General features: G+C 33.5%; 1 protein-coding gene across 1 annotated transcript; it reads right to left on the bottom strand.

The window, feature by feature from the left end:
* Window positions 1-344: 344 nt before the first annotated feature.
* Window positions 345-18,105, bottom strand: LOC118180521 (pantetheinase-like). The gene is made up of 3 exons (XM_035349607.2): window positions 17,972-18,105; window positions 8,346-8,542; window positions 345-1,986 (listed from the first exon to the last, which is right to left on the bottom strand). Exons 1-3 carry the CDS (start codon window positions 17,973-17,975, stop codon window positions 622-624), a joined length of 1,566 nt encoding a protein of 521 aa, XP_035205498.2. The 5' UTR covers window positions 17,976-18,105; the 3' UTR covers window positions 345-621.
* Window positions 18,106-18,615: the final 510 nt, after the last annotated feature.

The following is an 18,615-nucleotide window of genomic DNA, read 5'->3' as shown; positions in this document are numbered from 1 at the left end:
AGGGTTATTTTAAAGTCACATTTAAGTTTTATCGGTAGAAAGTATCCATACAGATCTTCCAGATGGGACAACGAAACATTTTTATAGGATACTAGAAGAATTGAACATGGGAACGTTATATATCTTCTGTCTATTGGAAAAGTGAAGAAATATTTAATGTTTTTATTAGATATATCATGAATTAAATGCATGTTTATTTAAAGCAATCAGATTAAAAAGTAAGAAATAATATTTTTAACAACTGCATCTAAAGATAAATATCTTACATTTTGCGAAATGGTAACAAACTTAAATAAAAGGTGAGACAATACATTTAAGGGAATCAACGCAAGAAAGACAACATGTGGTTTTAAATAATATTTTAATAATTGTCGAATAATTACAACTTAATTGCTTTCGCTCTTACCTAGAAAAATATATTCAGATATGTAACAAATACATGTTTCCGCTAAGTAATACAATTTTAAAAAAGTATTGTGCAATAACTGTTAGCTGCATGATGACTGCCGAAAATTTTCATTTGTAACTGCTTCATCATAAGCAAGTTATCAACAAATCACATTTCAATCAGAAATTCAGCATTGTTCACAATTTAATAAAGCTTCAACCGAGGCAAGCTTATCAGTACTTGTAAAATGGTACGAAAGGAGGATCCCGTTGATAACATCTGCCCATTAACCCTACTTTTAGCAAAGGCTCATCAGATTTTGATTCGAATTTTAATGTAACTCCTGATTTTTCCGTATAGTAATCCCATTCCTTTTTACATGCTAACCTAAATTTATTTCTAGACACTGTAGGGTAAACTGCAGGTGAAGTAAATCGTGCCGTCATTTTGACACTTTTAAAAACGGTTTTGGAAACAGAAGGTTGAATTGCGCATGCTTTGCCATCAAATGGATCGCATCTAATTAACATACAAGTTTCTTCACACCAGTGATAATAATTTTTAACGTTGTTGGTTCCATTGAAAACGGCTAAATAAAAGTCTTCCTGCATATCATTTGCGGAATATTTAACGGAGCAACAAAATTCATTGTTACAAGCTTCAACTTTACCAGCGGAGGTTTCTAATTTGATGAGAGTGTAATTTTCTGTTTGAGATTTGAAACACCTGTAATCGCGATAAAGATCTTTTGCCGGACCTACTTTGCTTTCGTAACAATGTTCTGGAAAATGTTTTCCGGTTTCTGTTGTTAAATAACTGCCGTCTTCTGTTATGACTGTAATCGAGCTCTTTACGGGTTTTTTAGAAGATTTTTTTATTTTAATATTGCCTATGAGTAACTTAGATTCCCCATCCGGTTCATAAGTGTAAACTACAGCGCCGGTTTCCTTCGAGAAAATTCCGCTGCCTAATGTTCCTAATCCTGGCGTTTGAGCATTAGCTGCAATAAAGTTGACACCATTAGCGAGAGCCCATGACTGTTGAAACTCTATAGCATTGAGAGGCAAAATATCGTCAAACCAATAAGTAGGGAATAAAAGTGTGTCAATTCCGTGTTCTTTTGCTAAAATAAAAGCTTCTTCAAAAACAGAATCAAAACAAACGATAAGTCCAAATTTACCGAAGTTCGTGTCAAATGTAATATATTCTGGTTCATCCGGTACATTTAAAACTTCAAAATAAGGATGCATTTTGTGATAGCGAGCAACAAGTTTGCCCTCTGGATTAAAAACAACATCCGTATTGTACATAAGGACACCATCCTCTGGGCACTTATCGGCACAGCTTTTAGTTTCACTTATGTCACATACGGAGTTGCAAGGATGAATGTCGCCCGCATTGGCGACGACGAAGATTTTGTTTCGCCGAGCCATGCAGCTGAGTGTGTGAAGTATGTAACGATTTTTATCGTTTTCGACACATGGATTAAACTCGACTTTCTTCGGGTCAAGAACGTGTTCCATGTATTTCCGTAGAAATTCTCTGCTGGGTTCATAAGGAAATAAACCAAATTCATTGAAAACAATTATGTCGGCTCCCTGGAAAAAGAAAAAATTGTATTATTGATAAAATTCTTTTCGCAAAGGTAAATACTGTTTAAGAGATTTCCTAACATTTCATTTCGAAAACACTTACTAGTTCTTTAAATGTTGAAAAAAAGATATTTTCAAAAAACTGTTTAGATAACATTTATCACCGAAGGTATGATTGAGCTTGATAAGTTTTTGGTTAATCTTCGGATTATGGTAACTTGGCGATTTTTTGGTGACCAACCCTGCTACAGCAACCTGCTAGTTTTTTTTTTTTTTTTTTTTTTTTTTTGACGCCATTTTGTTTTCACGAAGTAAAGGCTTTTTTTTTAACTCAAAATTTTTTTCCAACAATCTGCTAGCCGAATTACGCTTATGCTAGAACTTTTATGGAACAAAAGTGCTTAATCATGACGAAGATTAGGTGCGAAATTGGGAGAAAGTGCAGAATCGCCCACTGCTTGCCGCGTTTTTAAGAATTGCACATATATGGTATCCATGTACACGTCGACCTATTTTCACTTAAAAAATATCCCAGAATTGCACAAAAATGGCATTGCGCACACTCTTGACTTTATCCATGTACACTGTTAAAGTCCTAGCTAGTAACTTTTATCGCCTTACCAAAATGTCGCCAAACAACCTGTTTCCATATTCCAAAGATTAGCCAAGTTTCTTTTCAAGGCTGTTTTTTTTTTTTTTAGTCCAAAGGGGCTTTGTCTCTGAAGGACTATTGTTTTCGTTTTGAGATTTTGCGTTGAATCATTATAAATGTCCGTTTCACTTTTCAAACTGTTGCCACCAAATGTTAGAGTCTATTATGTTTGAAGAATTTAAATGATGAAAAATTTGCATGAATGTATGTATATTTCTCGCATTGTGATAAAACAACGGTACATAGAGCCATCGAATTTTGAATGGCGTAATCCTCCTACGAATATGGGCATGTGGAAGATCAAATTTGAAATTTGGAATTTGTTTGATAATCGATTTCATATTTTGTAAAACTTTAACGAATTTTTAAGTAACAAACTCGACGATTTAAAATCGAGCAATAGCAACACTCTACGGAAAAAAAAAAAAAAAAAAAAAAAAAAAAAAATTTTATCTCCAGCGTTTGGACCTGTGTATTGGAAATCCTAAAGATATACTCATCATAAAAATTATTTTGGGACATTGCTGTTGAACTGAATTTTATGGTTTAAGTGCAAAGAACATGATATTTAATCACTAAAGGTAACACACAAAACATTAAAAAAACGGCCCTTTGAATGTAATTTAAAATCTGAAACCTTTCAGATTTTTTTTTTTTTCTTTTGAAGAAGTTGTAGATATTTCTGGAAATAATTTTGAAGCCTAAGTGTTTTCAGATGTTTCTAGAAGCATTTCAATAGCTTAATTTAATTTTTCAAGAGGAATATATTTCTTCGGATCCTTATATTGTCTGTTTTCCCCTCTTGTTCTTTCGTCTTTCTTGAAAAGCTGCATTCGTGCTGCCCAGCTATATAACACATTCAAAGATGTAAAGCCCTTAAAGACAATGAAGCCTTTCGCCCATTTGCGATCTTTCATCCTAAGCCTATATTCTGATATTCTTAAATTCAGCCACCTAGTCCCGAATTCAGATTAAAAACCGGATAATTTGCCGATTTTGTCTTTTAAATGCATATCAGAGACTACATAGTTCCGCAATATATTTCCTTAAAAATACTTGTTTTGTTAAGTTTATTCTAACCAAACGTTTTTAGAATTTCAGAATAACCTTTCCTTATTAGAATATATATTGTTAGAATTGAGAACATTAAAATAAACATACTGCTAAATGTGCTTCATGAGTGTGTGGAATTTTTGGACAAAAATTTATATTATGCGTGTGTGGAATGAGTATGTGGAAGTTTTTGACAAAAAATTTATATTAGCTGAAGTCGCAAAAAATTCAGATTTTTCACGTAATTTGACGTAAATAGAGATTACCATTGCGCAAACAAAAGTGCCGGATCACACAGAGAATTATATTATAGGTTTCCCATTTGTTTGTTCTTACTATTTATGAAAAACTTTATACAGTTCGCAGTGTTAAGAGCTATTATTCAAAAGCTTTATAGCATCGCACAAAATGTTAAATAAGTAAAAATGAACATACCTTATTTAAAAACTGCCATAAAACAACATATAACATTTGGTGGCAACAGTTTGAAAAGTGAAACGGACATTTATAGTGAACCAACGCAAAATCTCAAAACGAAAACAATTGTCCTTCAGGGACAAAGCTCCTTTGGACTAAAAAAAAAAAGGTGGGGGGAGGACAGTTCTATATCTCCCGTTCTACAAGGCCGATTGACGAAATTCAGTTTGCGTTTTTCACGTCTCGAAAGCGCGACTTAGGACATGTATTAGATATAGCATTATTCTAATATAGGTATTTTGATACAAAATCGGACTTTTTTTGAAATAACATACACATTATTTTCCATATTTGCATTCTACGACTCCAACTACGCCAAACTACCATGTTTTGTAAAAAATCACACGAGTAGTTTTTAAACAATTAGCTCTCAAAATTTTAGCTCCTAAGTGTTAATTGAGTTTGGTATAAATTTATTAATCTCTCTTTTTTTTTATTCAATTTATTTGATTCTTCCTTTCGCATTTCGAAAATCAGGTTCATTCCAAATAAAATTCACTCATTCTTTATGATTTATTTTTAAAATTTGTATTTTTAAATAACTTTTATAAATTAAAAAAATTTTTTTCATTATAATCTATAAAATTTTTACCAACATCTTAAAGTAGACGTATTTCTAAGCATATCTGCAAAAAATTACAGTTTTTATTCAAAATTTCCAAGGATATACGTGAATTTATATATTGGCGCGTTTTCAAATTTGGTATATTTGTTGAAAGCGATAAAACATCAAATGTGGTTTAGACACTTTGCTAAAGTTATTTGAAAGTAGGAATGATGTGACTTTTCTTCCGCTCATCCACAATGTAAAAAGGTAGGAACAAGGTGCCTTTTTTTCCGCTCCGGCATAATGGAAGGGAAAGGAAAATTGGTTGACGTATATTAAGAAGTTCGCCAAGTGGCAAACTAAAAACAGGCAAACTAAAAAAGGAAATTCTTGACGCAAACTAAAAAAATGAATTTCTTCGTAAAGTTCGCACCAAATTTTACAAAATTTAATATCTAGGCTTAATTTGAGTCGTAGAATCGAAATATGGGAAAAAATGGTATGTTATTTCAGAAAAAGTCCGATTTTGTGTCAAAATACCTATGTTAGAACAATGCTATATATAAGTCTAATATATATTCTAAGTTGCGCTTTCGAGATATGAAAAAAGCAATTTGAATTTTGTAAATCGGCCCACGTCCTAGGGAGAGAGAAAATACCTTACATTCTTCCCCACTTAAAGGGCGACTGGGAAGGAAAGTCCCCAGTTGCCAAATGTTGGTGGTGAATCATCAAGGCATTTTATTTGGAGAAGAAAACGGGAAAAATGAGCAATGCCCTCGCCAGGACTCGACTTCTGGATCTTCAAATTACACCGATTATGCACTGCATAAGGAGAGGAAAAATAGGTTACAATATTACTTGTGTATTGCGATAGGAGTCAATGGGAAACAGAAGATTGTTAGCTATATACTTAATTAATTGAGATTTAGCCATTATTTTTAATGAATGATTAACATTATTTATGTATTCTAGATTATATAATGTGATTCCAAATTCATGGTACAGAACAAAGATACGAATATTATTCACATAGGAACCTTAGGTCGCAATCTATTTATGTAGTCATAAATACAGGGTATCTCACTTCAACTGAAAAAAGATGTTTACAAAAACTATTAAAAATTCTGTCCACCAACAGCGATACATGCATGACAGCGTCAATGAAGCGACTGGCGTATACTGGCAAAGATGCCAGGTACTTCACGCACACATGCATCAGCTACTGATATTCGAGCAACGAGATCCTCAGCTGAGTCAATTGAGTCACATAAACAAGACTTTTCAGATGTCCGCAGAAAAAGCAATTGAGGCTCCATAAATCGGGAGATTGGGGTGACCAAGGGACTGGTCAACCACGGCCAATCCATCGCGCCCTAAAAGTAACATTCAGGTAATTGCGAACATCAGTGCTGAAGTTGGATGGAACCACATTCTATTACGAATTGAGATCGGAACATCTTGCAGTTGTTCTGGTAACACCTGTTCTAGAAACGTAAGATAACGTTGGCCATTGTGTCGCTGGGGCAGAAGGTATAGGTTAATTAAAACGTCTAGACGATACCCACCCACGCATTTATACTGATTCGTTGTTGAGACGCATGTGGTTGTGTTGCACTTGGATTCTCAGTTGCTTACACATGAGAACTGTGAGCATTAAATACACCCTCGCGGATAATCGTCGCCTCATCTGTAAACAGCACGTGAGCTGTGAATTCCGGCTGCAATGCAGATTGCTGCAAAAGCTACGGGCAGAATATCAGGCGCTGATGATAGCCTTGCGGATTCAAAGCTTGTACTTGCTGAAAATGGAAGAGGTGTAAATGATTTTTGTTTAACACTCTTCAAATCGTATGCTGACGCACACGGTTTGTGCAACAGATGTTGTACTTGACTGTGGTTTATCAGCCGCAATGTTCAAGTCAAGATGCTTTCTTCAAATCTTGGCCTGCGCACAGTTCGTCGTTGATTAGCATTCTTTCTGCTGACGTGGAAAGAATTTGTTTCACAAAGTTGACGATGTAACCGCTGAAACAATCCGTGATCAGACAATCGTCTATCCGAAAACATCATAGTTTTCTTTTTGTAAATGTACTTTAAGTTGTATTTATGACTAAATAAATGGATTGCGACCTGGGTTTCTTATGTGAATATTCTTCATATCTTTGTTCTGCACCTCCCAAGTTTTTACCATGAATTTTGAACCACCCTGCCTACAGTCATATTATGTATCGTTGCGGATAAAAACAGTCCAAACTGTTTCTAAATCCTGTGACATATCCTGTTTGACTTTCTGCTACTACTCCTGTTATCTCAGCATTTACTTCTAGCAGTTCTCGCAGAAATTTTGCTTCATTCTGATGGTTTGTGACAATAATATTCCCATCGTTCAACAATAAACAAACCCACTTTTTTTTTAGGCAGGATCGATGAATCCGAAACCGGTTATTCCACCTCTAATTAATCGGGAGTTGAGAGAGATTATAAGCGAATACAGAAGTCACTCTAAAGAAGCTTCTGTTAGATGTTTCTTCTTAACAGTCTCAAGAAAGGTTTATTCACTTTAGAGCATGGAAAAGCAATCGTGTTATAGGATCTAGAACATTCGTTTTCTCATGTTGCGAAGTAGGAACTCTGAAAGTTCTATAGAATCAAATGCATTTATCAAATTTCAGTCTTCGATTAATGACTGAGATTTTCGGTACTCTGCCGCAGTGTGAGACGTCTTCATCACTGACGAATACAAAATCAAAATATCAATCAACTTGAAAAAAACTTAAAATATTCTGTATCTTGTACGTCAAGTATTCAATTAATACTTAACTTTTTATGCAAGAATAAACAAGCACATCTATTTCCTTGATAAGTAAATTTGCTTTATATTTTAAGCAATATATTTACGTAAATTTCCTTTATATTTTTTATTTTGTTTTAATAAATGATACAGTTATAAGTAGTTATTCCGGACAATTTTGTGTCATTAAATGTCTAATATTTATTAGCAGTTGATACTTTAGTGGTAGATTTATTTCATATATCTATGTACGTATACCAGGGACAAATAAAAGTGAACCAGAAATTCCTCATTGGTGTAGTCCTACCACACTAGATATTAAGCTCCGCATGGAGGGTTGGTCCTCTAGAGCCGAAAGTCCTCTCGAGAGGCTGGTGGTAAGACAGTAGGCGTTGGAGACCCCTAAATCTGTCTCCTTAAAAATTAGGACAGAACTTGACAAAATCGTGCCGTCACTTATACATTTCCAAGACTTAGGTTAACGACAAGCGGACCGATTTCCTTCTTGGCCACGATGAATTCATAGATCTGATCTGAACTATGCTTAGATCGGGAAGATTAGTCCCAACAAGAGTGAAACACCAAGAAGAAAAAAATAGTAAATGACAAAGTATTACTAGGTCTTGCATTAGAGAACGATCGAGATTTATCACAAGTATAAAAACTGCGTTAGCGAAAATTTTAATTAGATGATCATGATGGCAGTTTATGAAAAGTAAATATTTTTTAACAATTTTTAACGTGATAGTAAAGGCACGTTTTTCAGTCGGAACGATGACCATAATCAGAGAGAAAAGGTTTTGACCTTTTAAAAAAGAACTAAAATCTTCAAAGTAACTCACATTCTTGGCCGCTAATGATGCTGCTTTCTCATAAAAGCGAAGGTTTGAAGATACTATTTCTCTGGGTGATAGTGTACTATTGCTTTGAGCTCTGGGGCGATGCTCAAATACAGCTGCCGTGAAGCAATCACCGCAATCACCAGCAATAACTGCTGGTAAAACAAATATCACACAAATCAGCAGCCCACTTCTGTACCCTAAATGGAAAGGAAGTGCATAAATAGTAAGTAAGTAAAAAAAAATGTTATAATTTTAAATGTAATATCTTGAACATAATGGTGTCAAACAATGAATTAAAAGCAGCACGCTGTTAAAACCTTTCAGAAGGTACATACACAAAAAGTTAATTATGTCCGGTTATGCTTCATTAACATTCACTGCAAGAAGTAGTTAATAAGTTGGTTGGAATTTTACCACATAATCTAGCTAAATTAATTGCCCTATATATATAAGTTTAGGACAAAGCCCTTTTTTTATGCAATGAATTAAATAAAAGATTACAGAAAATGATCAGAAAAACTTAAAAGTATAAAACAGCATTTTCAAATAGAATTTGAATAGTAAATAGTACAACAATCTCTTAAAAAGCATGTGATAATAGTAGAATAAAACCGGTTATATATATAAAAAAGGCGTGACGAAAGTAAAAATGTAAAACAATGATTAAAATATATGATGACTACATAAAATAATTAATATCTGATGATAACATTCACTTCTGAAAATGCATAACATAAGGCAATATAAAATGCAGAAGTAAAAACCAGTCACATAAACTAAAAATGAGAAAATTTACAGTTCTTTTATTGCGTTACTGGTATTTTCTCCCTCCTTTCTGCAAGCCTTCGCGGTGTAAAGGCACTTGGCGCGTACTCGAGAGGTCCAGATTCGAGTCCCGGTGAGAACATTGCTCATTTTTCATGTTTCCTGCTTCAAAAATTCTAATGACTCTACAGTGGCGCCGAACTAAAGACGGTGGATGATGACTCTCCGTCACCACACGAGAGAACTTTCGGCTAGCCATATATTTAGAGTGTCCTCAAGCCGCAAAGCCACTATACATTTACAAACATCCATGCCTTCTCCGGGATTCGAACCGGCCTTTCTTTGCCGCAGTGGGCTTCAGAACCACTATACCGTCTGGACGGCTTCTTTAACCTTAAATGACTTTTTTTGTTTCTAGACTCCGCTTTATGTCTCTTCAGTCCTATTGCAGTCTTCTCTTACTTATATTCATTCGATGAAATTCTCTTCCTGGTATTAAGTCTAGCTTCTTCTGTTTGATTTGTGAATTGTTTGTTCTTTTGATTTTACTTAATTACCTAAATCAAATCTGTCTATTGGATATTGACTTCTATAAAAAAAAAATTTCCAAGTTTCCGGGTATCACAAAAAATGTTGTGAACATAATAGCTTTGTCCATTTGCTGCAGTTTTAGCCTAGATGGATTAATTGAAAAAAATTGAATTCTAAAAGTTGTGGATTTTCAGGCCAAATTACCTAGAAGAATAATATGTATGGTTATCACTGGTTCAAGAACTCATCGAAATTTAATATACCTCCTCATCTTAATTCAGCTTTTTTTCACACAAAGATTCAAAGATCCCTTCATATGCTTGACTTCATTCTATTCAATTCTGTTATTGTTGTTACTTATCTCAGTTGTATGACAGTAACATCACAACAAGCCCACGAAATTCATCGTGGCAAGCCAGTACCTCCTACATACAAAGCCACGGCACGGCTGACACTACGTCTATCTACAGACAGAATGGTTGCCACATGAAGCCACTTATCGCTGTTATGCCCTTAAGGCGAGAGAAAATGAAACGTAGTCCCGCCCCCTTGCAGAAGGCTTATATCATTTGGTTTTAAATAAATAAATATGTATATCCGATTTGCCCTTCATCGACTGCATTTCCTAATTTCAAATACGTATCTTAACTTTTCTTAAATAATTTTATACTTAAAATAATAAAACAGAAATTGATTTAACATACTTCAGATGGTGGTAATCAAATACATGTTTAAGATCTGGCTGTTGCTGGTTTGTTTTTTGAATATATATTTTACTAAATATCCTCTTCCTTAATAAAAAGGCAACAATAATGCATAATGACAAGTTAACAGTTGATTAAAACTAAAAATCCCTAATCATAAATTTATTAATCATGTTTTATTTTTGCAGAATCAGTTTTTAACAACATTTGCTATTTACACATATTTGTTTAGTAATTTTCCGGTTTTGATCTTGTTCACTTCACTGTTGGATTGAATTTTGTAACATATAATAAACCTGGAGTATGATTTGAATACTATTTTTGAGCAATATGAAAAATACTATTTTTGAGCATATATTTGTATTCATTCAGTGTTGATTTTCAATATAGGCGCAAAAAATTCCATACATTTAAGCTTTTTCAATTAGATTCCTATTTTTGAAGAATATGTAATTGCATCTTTCTCAATAACAAAAAAGGAAAATTGCAAAAATTCAACAAACTTTACACTTGTTTGGAATTCAAAATTCTCAAGTTTCATTCTTATCATTTATTGTCTGTAACATCCCTTTTGTTTAATATGTACATATATAATTTTCTTGTAACTAGTAAATTTTTGTTCCTAAAAATGATTTAATTGTAACTTATCTAAGAATTTTTTAGCAAATGATAAATATGAAGTTGTATAATTGATATGCACTTACTGGAATTTTTTATCAGGATAATCAGCAGAAACTTTTAAAACATCTAAATAGATCAAATGCCTTGAATTTTTAGAATTGTAAGGAATAAGGAGTTTAGTGTTAAGGCAAGATTTAAAATTTTCAGAATAATTTCAGATCTTTATTAAGAAAGTAGCACAACTAGGGTGTAAAACGCATTAAAAAAATACTTACTTTTTACCTGAAATTTTTCTACCGGTACAGTTATAACTAGAAATAATAGGAAATGACACCATACATTGTAGTGAGAAAAAGGGGAATAAATGTTTATTTAGGCAACTTCATGGCTACTTACTTTTTATTACAGTAAATCCCTTTGAGAAAAAATAACTTAGTACAAATGTATGAGGCCTTACAGCTGGGAAGAAATGAAAGTACTTTTTTAGTCTAGTTTATTTTTTATAGAGTTATCAGATGCATTTTCCTCTGTATACGTACAACTATATTTCTAGAAATTTTATTTCTTTGTCAGAATTAAACATAGAATAAAATGAAACTAATATATTAGTAAATCTCTACACTATTAAAATCTGTGCGCGTCTGTTTGTTTGTTTGTAACCTCATCTTCTCCGAAACGGCTGGGTGTAGAGCTTAGCGGAGCATACCGTTGGATTCAGGACGTCCGTGGCTCGCCATTTTGGCCATTCGCATCTTCGTGCGACTTTAATTAGCAAAGATGGTAATTAGCCCGAAAAATGCACAAAAAATCGGTATCTCCGAAACTTACCGGCCGATTTCTTTGAAATTTTAAATTTTAAACCCGCGAGATGATGAAACGACGGATGGAATTGATTCTGCACTGATTTGCGAATTAGGAGCCTAATTCACGGGGTAATTAAAAACGCCCTAATACTCCTTTTTCTTTCCTTCCGATATCTTTGTGGACAGGCTGAGATTCGAAGGCGACGGGTTTTGAGGGTTTGCAGCTGTATCCGTTTTCCAGTTGAAATCGTCAAGGCCATTAGCGGGGGACGAAATTAACGTAGTGGAGAATTTTTATTCATTATGCTAATTAATCTTCTAATTTGCCAATCTCTCTGGAATAAAGACCAAACCTCTTTTCAAAATTTGGCAATTATAAGATTGTAAATTGTGAGCCGATCGGACTTTCGGTTGCTGAGATACGTGTTTTTTGTGCATTTTTCTTAATTAGAGAAATTCAGCCGGAAAAATGCACAAAAATATGTAACTCTTGAAAGAATTAACCGAATTCGTTCAAATTTTGAATTTTGCACTTCCCGGATGCTCAGATAAAGGTTAGTGTTCGTTGTAAACTGTTTTGCTAATTAGGAGCCTAATTAGAAGATTCATTAAAAAAGCGCTACTACCTTATCTCCCCTTCCTAACTCTTGGTTGACGGCCTTCGATTCGAAAGCGACGGGTGTCGGAGAGGGGGAGATGGTTTCCGCACGACTTTTGGAATCGTCAAGGCCATTCGCCTGGGATGAAATTAAAGTAGTGGAGGATTTTTATTCATTATGGCTAATTAATCTTCTAATTTGCCAATCTGTCTGGAACAAAGACCAAACCTCTTTTCAAAATTTGGCAATTATAAGATTGTAAATTGCGAGCCGATCGGACTGTCGGTTGCCGAGATACGTATTTTTTGTGCATTTTTCGAATAATTCGTGATTTTTGGATCTGAATAAGAAAAGCAACTTTGAGTAATACAAATTAATATGTCTAATAGCTTAAATCAGCGTGCTCATTTGTGTTACTGAGCTACGTAATCATTCACTGCTTTTGTTATTATATATAAATGCATTAATATAATGTCTCCGTTCGCATAAAGCTAATATTAAATTTTAATTGCAAAAAAATAATAATTAAACTATTTATTTAAATTCTGATTAAATTTTTTTTCGTTCAGGGTTTTAAATTGAATTTCTGTTGCTCGGACATGGTATATGGAAAGTTTTCTTATTATAAATAATTATGATTGATTACTTGCATTAATATATATATTGATGCACCTTTGTGTGCGATTATGTTAAAGTTTATCAAAAGGAATTTTAATAACGAATCTACTGTTTGAATATAATACCCGAAATTTTTTGCGATTACACTTGGCAAAAAGCCTGAGCTGTAAAATCGCTGAACACTGGTAGTTCAGTCCAATTTTCGAATCTCGGCGAACGGGCTGGCTCCATAGGTGCTTTCGTAATCTTCCGTATGTGTAACGTGCATGCAGTATATTGTGGATGCATACGTAAATAAAGCGGGCGCAGCCCGCGCAAACTGCTAAACACTGGTAGTTCGGTCCAGCTTTCGAATAAAGGCGATCGGGCTGGCTGCATGGGTGTTTTTGTGATTTATCATGTATGCAGTATTTTCTGGACGTATACGCGAATAATGGGTGTTTTCGTGATTTTACACATGTGTATCCTGTATGCAGAATCTTCTGGAAGCCTACGTGAATAAAGCGGGCGCAGCCCGAGCAAAAGCGCTGAACTCTGGTAGTTCGGTCTAACTTTCGAATACCCGCGAAAGGGCTGGCTGCATGGGTGTTTTGTGATTTTAGGCATGTGTATTTTGTATGCAGTATCTAATAGACGGATACGTAAATAAAGCGGGCGCAGCCCGCTCAAATCCGCTGAACACTGGTAGTTCGGTCCATGTTTCGAATCCGAGAGAGCGGGCTGGCTGCATGGGTGTTTTCGTGATTTTCCGCATGTGTATCGTGTATGCAGTGTCTTCTGGATGCATATGTGAATAAAGCGGGCGCAGCCAGCACAAAACCAATGAACACTGGTAGTTCGGTCCAACTTTCGATCCCGGCGAACGGGCTGGCTCCATGGGTGTTTTCTTGCTTTTACGCATGTGTATCGTTTATGCAGTATCTTCTCCATACATAGGTGAACAAAGCGGACGCAGACTGCTCAAAATTGCTGAACACTGGTAGTTCGGTTCAACTTTCGAATAACGGCGAAATTACAATGGAAACTCATGAACATTGAACAATGAAAAGCGGGTTTCAGCCCGCTAGTATCTATAAAAATTAGTCATCTGGAATTGTATTTGACTACAAATTGTACGTACTTCCTTCTTACAGTTTAAAATTAATGTAACAAATACGTCTGTTTCAATTAAAATAAGATTAGAAAATTTCAAGATATTGATTTCAAAATATAAACGAAAGTAATATTAATTGACAAAGTATTTTATCTTCAAAAATGAATATTCTTTAGTTTATGATGAAAAAGCTTAGTATATTATATAACAGACCTTAGAGCTTTAGCACTTTTCTATGATAATTGCAAATATTTCCCTTTTTTTGTGTGTGTATGCGTGCAATCATTTTGGAATAGGTGGCAAAGATTTCACAACACAAATAGAAAAAGTACTTTTTTATTCAAAATATTATACACATTCTGCAGAAAATATTCATTTAAAAATGAATTACAAGTCTGAAAATATTAAGAAAAAATAGGTTAGTTTCACTCTCTTATTTTGTACCATAAACACATAACATATTTCATTTCTGCTACATACATAAACTATTTTTTTAATGTTTTCAATTTCCGTTGCTTAGTTAAATTATTGCTTAACAAATTAACTTTTTGCAGTAATTATTTAGAAAATATTTGTTGATGATTGTATGATATTTTTCAAAATAATCTGAGGGTTATGAAGTTTTGCACAGTCATTCAGTTCCAAAAAAAATTTTTCATGAAGTAAATTTAAAGTAATTTTACACACTGTATCTCGTGGATTAGTCGAAAATAAAAATTTTTGCTCACATTCGTCTGAAATTAGTTTCTTCACAACAATAAAATTATATATAACAGCATGTAAAATATCAGGATGAGGATAGTGGAGAGACGACTTTCGTGACGTCAGAGCGTTCAAGCATGGGTATGTATGTAGGAGGTACTGGCACTGCTTGGCTTTGTATGTAGAAGGTATTGGCACTACTTGGCTTTGTATGTAGGAGGTACTGGCACTACTTGGCTTTGTATGTAGGAGGTACTGGGCAAGCAGTGCAAGATTACGCCTGTCGTGGGCAAGAGCCTTGAGCAGTATATAGATGACAGTACGACTTTGTTTAGCATTCCGCCCTCAATTTTGATAACGGGCATCCCGGGGAAGGGCACGGGTCCGAGGGTCTCCCCCCCCACTTCCTCTACCATCAACCTCTTTTTTTTTTAACTTTTGGCTCGTCGCATATTTAGATTGCCCACCATGCCGCACAAACACTGTACATTTATAACCATCCATGCCTTCTTCGGGGTTTTAAACTGGATCCTTCGGTACGGCAAGTCAGCGTCGCTAACCTCTATCCCTCCCTGTTGGGCGGCTCTATTCTTGTCTTAAATTAAGAACGTTGTCTTTGGCTGAATACCTCTGCTCTGTCTTCAGAAGTTAAGCTATATTATCTTCAAACTAATTCGATAACACGTTCAACAGCTCTTGAATCAATGAGCATATATGTTGCTACATATTAAATAACGTATATGTTATTCTTGTGAATAAATTGGCTGTAAAATCAGCAGATTCCTTTTTTTCATAACAGAAATCCATCACCATTTAGTTATGCTGTTCAATTTGATGACAAATTAGCACTTTGTTGAGCTGAAGTAAGGTTCCTAATGCGAAAGAAACCTTTTATTCAGGCAACCTAGCTTCCTAGCAGCTTCGCTAGTTTTCCAGGTTCCTTTGCTTCTATAACTACTGCTACTAATTTTTCCCTCCCGAAGCTGGGTTTTAAAATTTCCTTAAATTTTTGGATGAAACATAGCTCGTGTACTTCTTCGTTGGATATCTTTCACTGTATTCTTTAATCAGGCTAAAGTGTCAAAATGTACAATTGTTTGTTTCTGTCCCTAAAAAAACGTAGAAAGAATCGACCGATTTCCACCACAGGTGGAAAAAATAATAACTAAAAGAAATAGTGCAAACTAAATGCATGTGGTTTACTTAACGCTTCTTTACCTCGTTGTCTCATAAATTAAACTTGTATATTAAAAACGCTAACATTTAATCATATTTTAATTCAGTGAGACATTTATGTTTTTAATTGCTTTATTTTCAGTTGCCAAAATCTACTGTCTCATTTTCAAAGAATTAATGAAACGGCATTTAACATGACACCTATGGTACCATTACTGTCCTCATATAACAGCTCTGAAAAAGACAATCTTGGTCGATATTTAACATCCTAAAATCTAACCTCAGACTAAATGACTACTAATGGTGATAAAAGATTTCAAACCAAGTTTAAAAAGTTTCAGTAATCAAAACTTTAGATTTCAGAGCTAGTAATTTCATTTTACAGATGAATATCAACATCACTTAATTGTGATATAAATTCTCTCTCCATATTAAAATGCAGATGAGTACATTTAAGTTAAAGTTTGGTTTCTCCTGATTACAATTAAAATGCTTTCTCAATTTTTTTTTTTTTTTTTTTTTCCAAATTCCAATGTGTCTCTTGTAAGTTAACGCATCCTAGATATCGAACTTTCGCAACTAGTACTGTAAAGTTTGTAGTCTAAGCTGATTCTTGTTACTATAGTATTTCCAACAATGCTTACACAGATTTACATTAACTCCTTAATGCGCCAATAAAAATTCCGAAAGTAGTCTTTTTTTCCGCCAATTTTTTATTCTTTATTTTGACTCAACCTCTTTTACTCCCTTTCTTTAATTCAACTCAAAACTGTAACAGATGTATTTTGTTGTATTCACATCTGACAAAATAAATAAATAAATAAATAAAAGTTCTTGAACTTATTTACTCGGGTGCGCGGAAATAATTTAATTCCGCTTACCCGAGTTAATTCTTGAATGCATTGAAAGGTTAAGTTTACTTAAGCACAAGTTATTCAAATAAGCAACACTATATTGCATTATCCGGGTTTCATTTTAAAGTAACAGGCGAAAAAGAAATTGTATATTATACATTATTTTAATAATAAAAAAATATACTCCAGGTAGAAAGAATTGATCTATCTTTGCATTTTAAAAATAAGTGTTACTGAAAATTGCTCAGTCTGCAGATGAATTTAAATGCTTGTGCGTTTTTGAGATTTATTCAATCTACAGGTTAATTTTGAAGATATTTCATCCGAACAGTTTATATCCATTCTTAAAAGTCGCTTATCGTTCTGGGAAATTTTCCCTAAAATTACGAAATGACGATATCGACGTTTTATCACTTACACTGAAGGGTTCAGGGCAAACTAAATGCATGTAGTCTACTCGACGCTTCTTTCCTCGTTGTCTCAGAAATTAAACTTATATATTAAAAACACTAACATTTAATTATACTTTAATTCAATGAGCCTAGATAGATTAATTTAAAATATACGATTAAATAAATACGATATAAAAATGAAAATATATAAAATGAAAATAAATTAATATATACAATGAAATTGAAATGAAAAAAGTACGATTTTAATTAATTGAAAATATATGATTATAATAAAATCGATTAATCGATTAATTGAAAATATATACAGATTTTGAATAGCAGTGCAGTAAAATAAGATACTAACTTACACTTTCCAAAATTAGCCGAATTTGAGTTTCTAAAATTTGAGGCTATTAAAAAGTTGATTTTATTAACTTCATAACAGAATTCATCAACTTGATCATTCGTTCGCTTTCACTTTATTTTTCCCCATTTTCAGATGAAATCTTATAAGAAAGCATTTGCTTTATTCTTCGGTGAAAATTAATATTCTTTAGCTATGTAGTTAATCATAAAACCTAAAACTACTCATATTTCAAACTAACGTTTTTATTGTTATTGATCTTATTCAGGTTTGCAGTTTAGGAAATTAAATGAAAAAACTCGATATTTGATACTTTTAATGAGAATTTTAGTTATTAATTATCAAACATATGGTATACATGAAACATAATAAATAATTATTTCTTAAAAACGTGTATTACTTACCCATAATGTTGCCTAAAAATGTTTGATTTCTCCTCTTTTTCACCTTTGTTTTATCTAATCTTGGTTCAGGGGGGACAAATGATAATGCTTAATTGTTTAACTACATTATTCAGAAAACAGAAAAAGATAAGATTAATATCTTCGGAAAATTTATCCGATGGGAAAAGTACAGAAAATTCCATTGGACTGCGTAATAAATTAATTACATGTACTGTTGTTGGCTGCTAGAATCTGCAAGTATACACTGCCAGCGAACTACACAGAATTTTAAACCCTCGTTCTAAAGAGTTTTCAATTATTCCCACTAGCAGTGATGATGCATTCTCAATATATGATGCTTAAATATGCCTTTATTAGCAACGCAAATCAGCTGCATGCAGTTGAGATCGTATTAATAGTTGGGTTATATTTAAACATATTTCGGAATATGATTTACGAATTATTTGAGGCAAGATTGTCGCAAATACAGTGTTTCAAAGATTATCTTACAAATATTAGATAGCCTACTCTTATAATTTACAATTTTAGAAACAAATAAAATAAGTTTCAAATATTAAATTCTTTAAATGTGTAAAAAATGTTTCATAATTTGGACTATTTCTCTTGCGTGTGGATCAAGGAAAAATAAACAAAGTTTAGAATAA

This window comes from Stegodyphus dumicola, chromosome X2 (genome assembly GCF_044657685.1).
Source record: "Stegodyphus dumicola isolate Sdum_Otavi_A_Nest chromosome X2, ASM4465768v1".
In the NCBI taxonomy this organism is placed as follows: Eukaryota; Metazoa; Arthropoda; class Arachnida; order Araneae; family Eresidae; genus Stegodyphus; species Stegodyphus dumicola.
Note: the sequence above shows the minus strand (reverse complement) of the source record. Positions and strands in the feature narration are given on the sequence as shown.

Bases quoted from the DNA above. Each gene is read 5' to 3' on its own strand.
- LOC118180521 (XM_035349607.2), bottom strand. The intron at 1,987-8,345 runs GTGAGTTACTTT...TTCTTTTTCCAG, and splicing joins CATCATTAGCGGCCAAGAAT to GGAGCCGACATAATTGTTTT.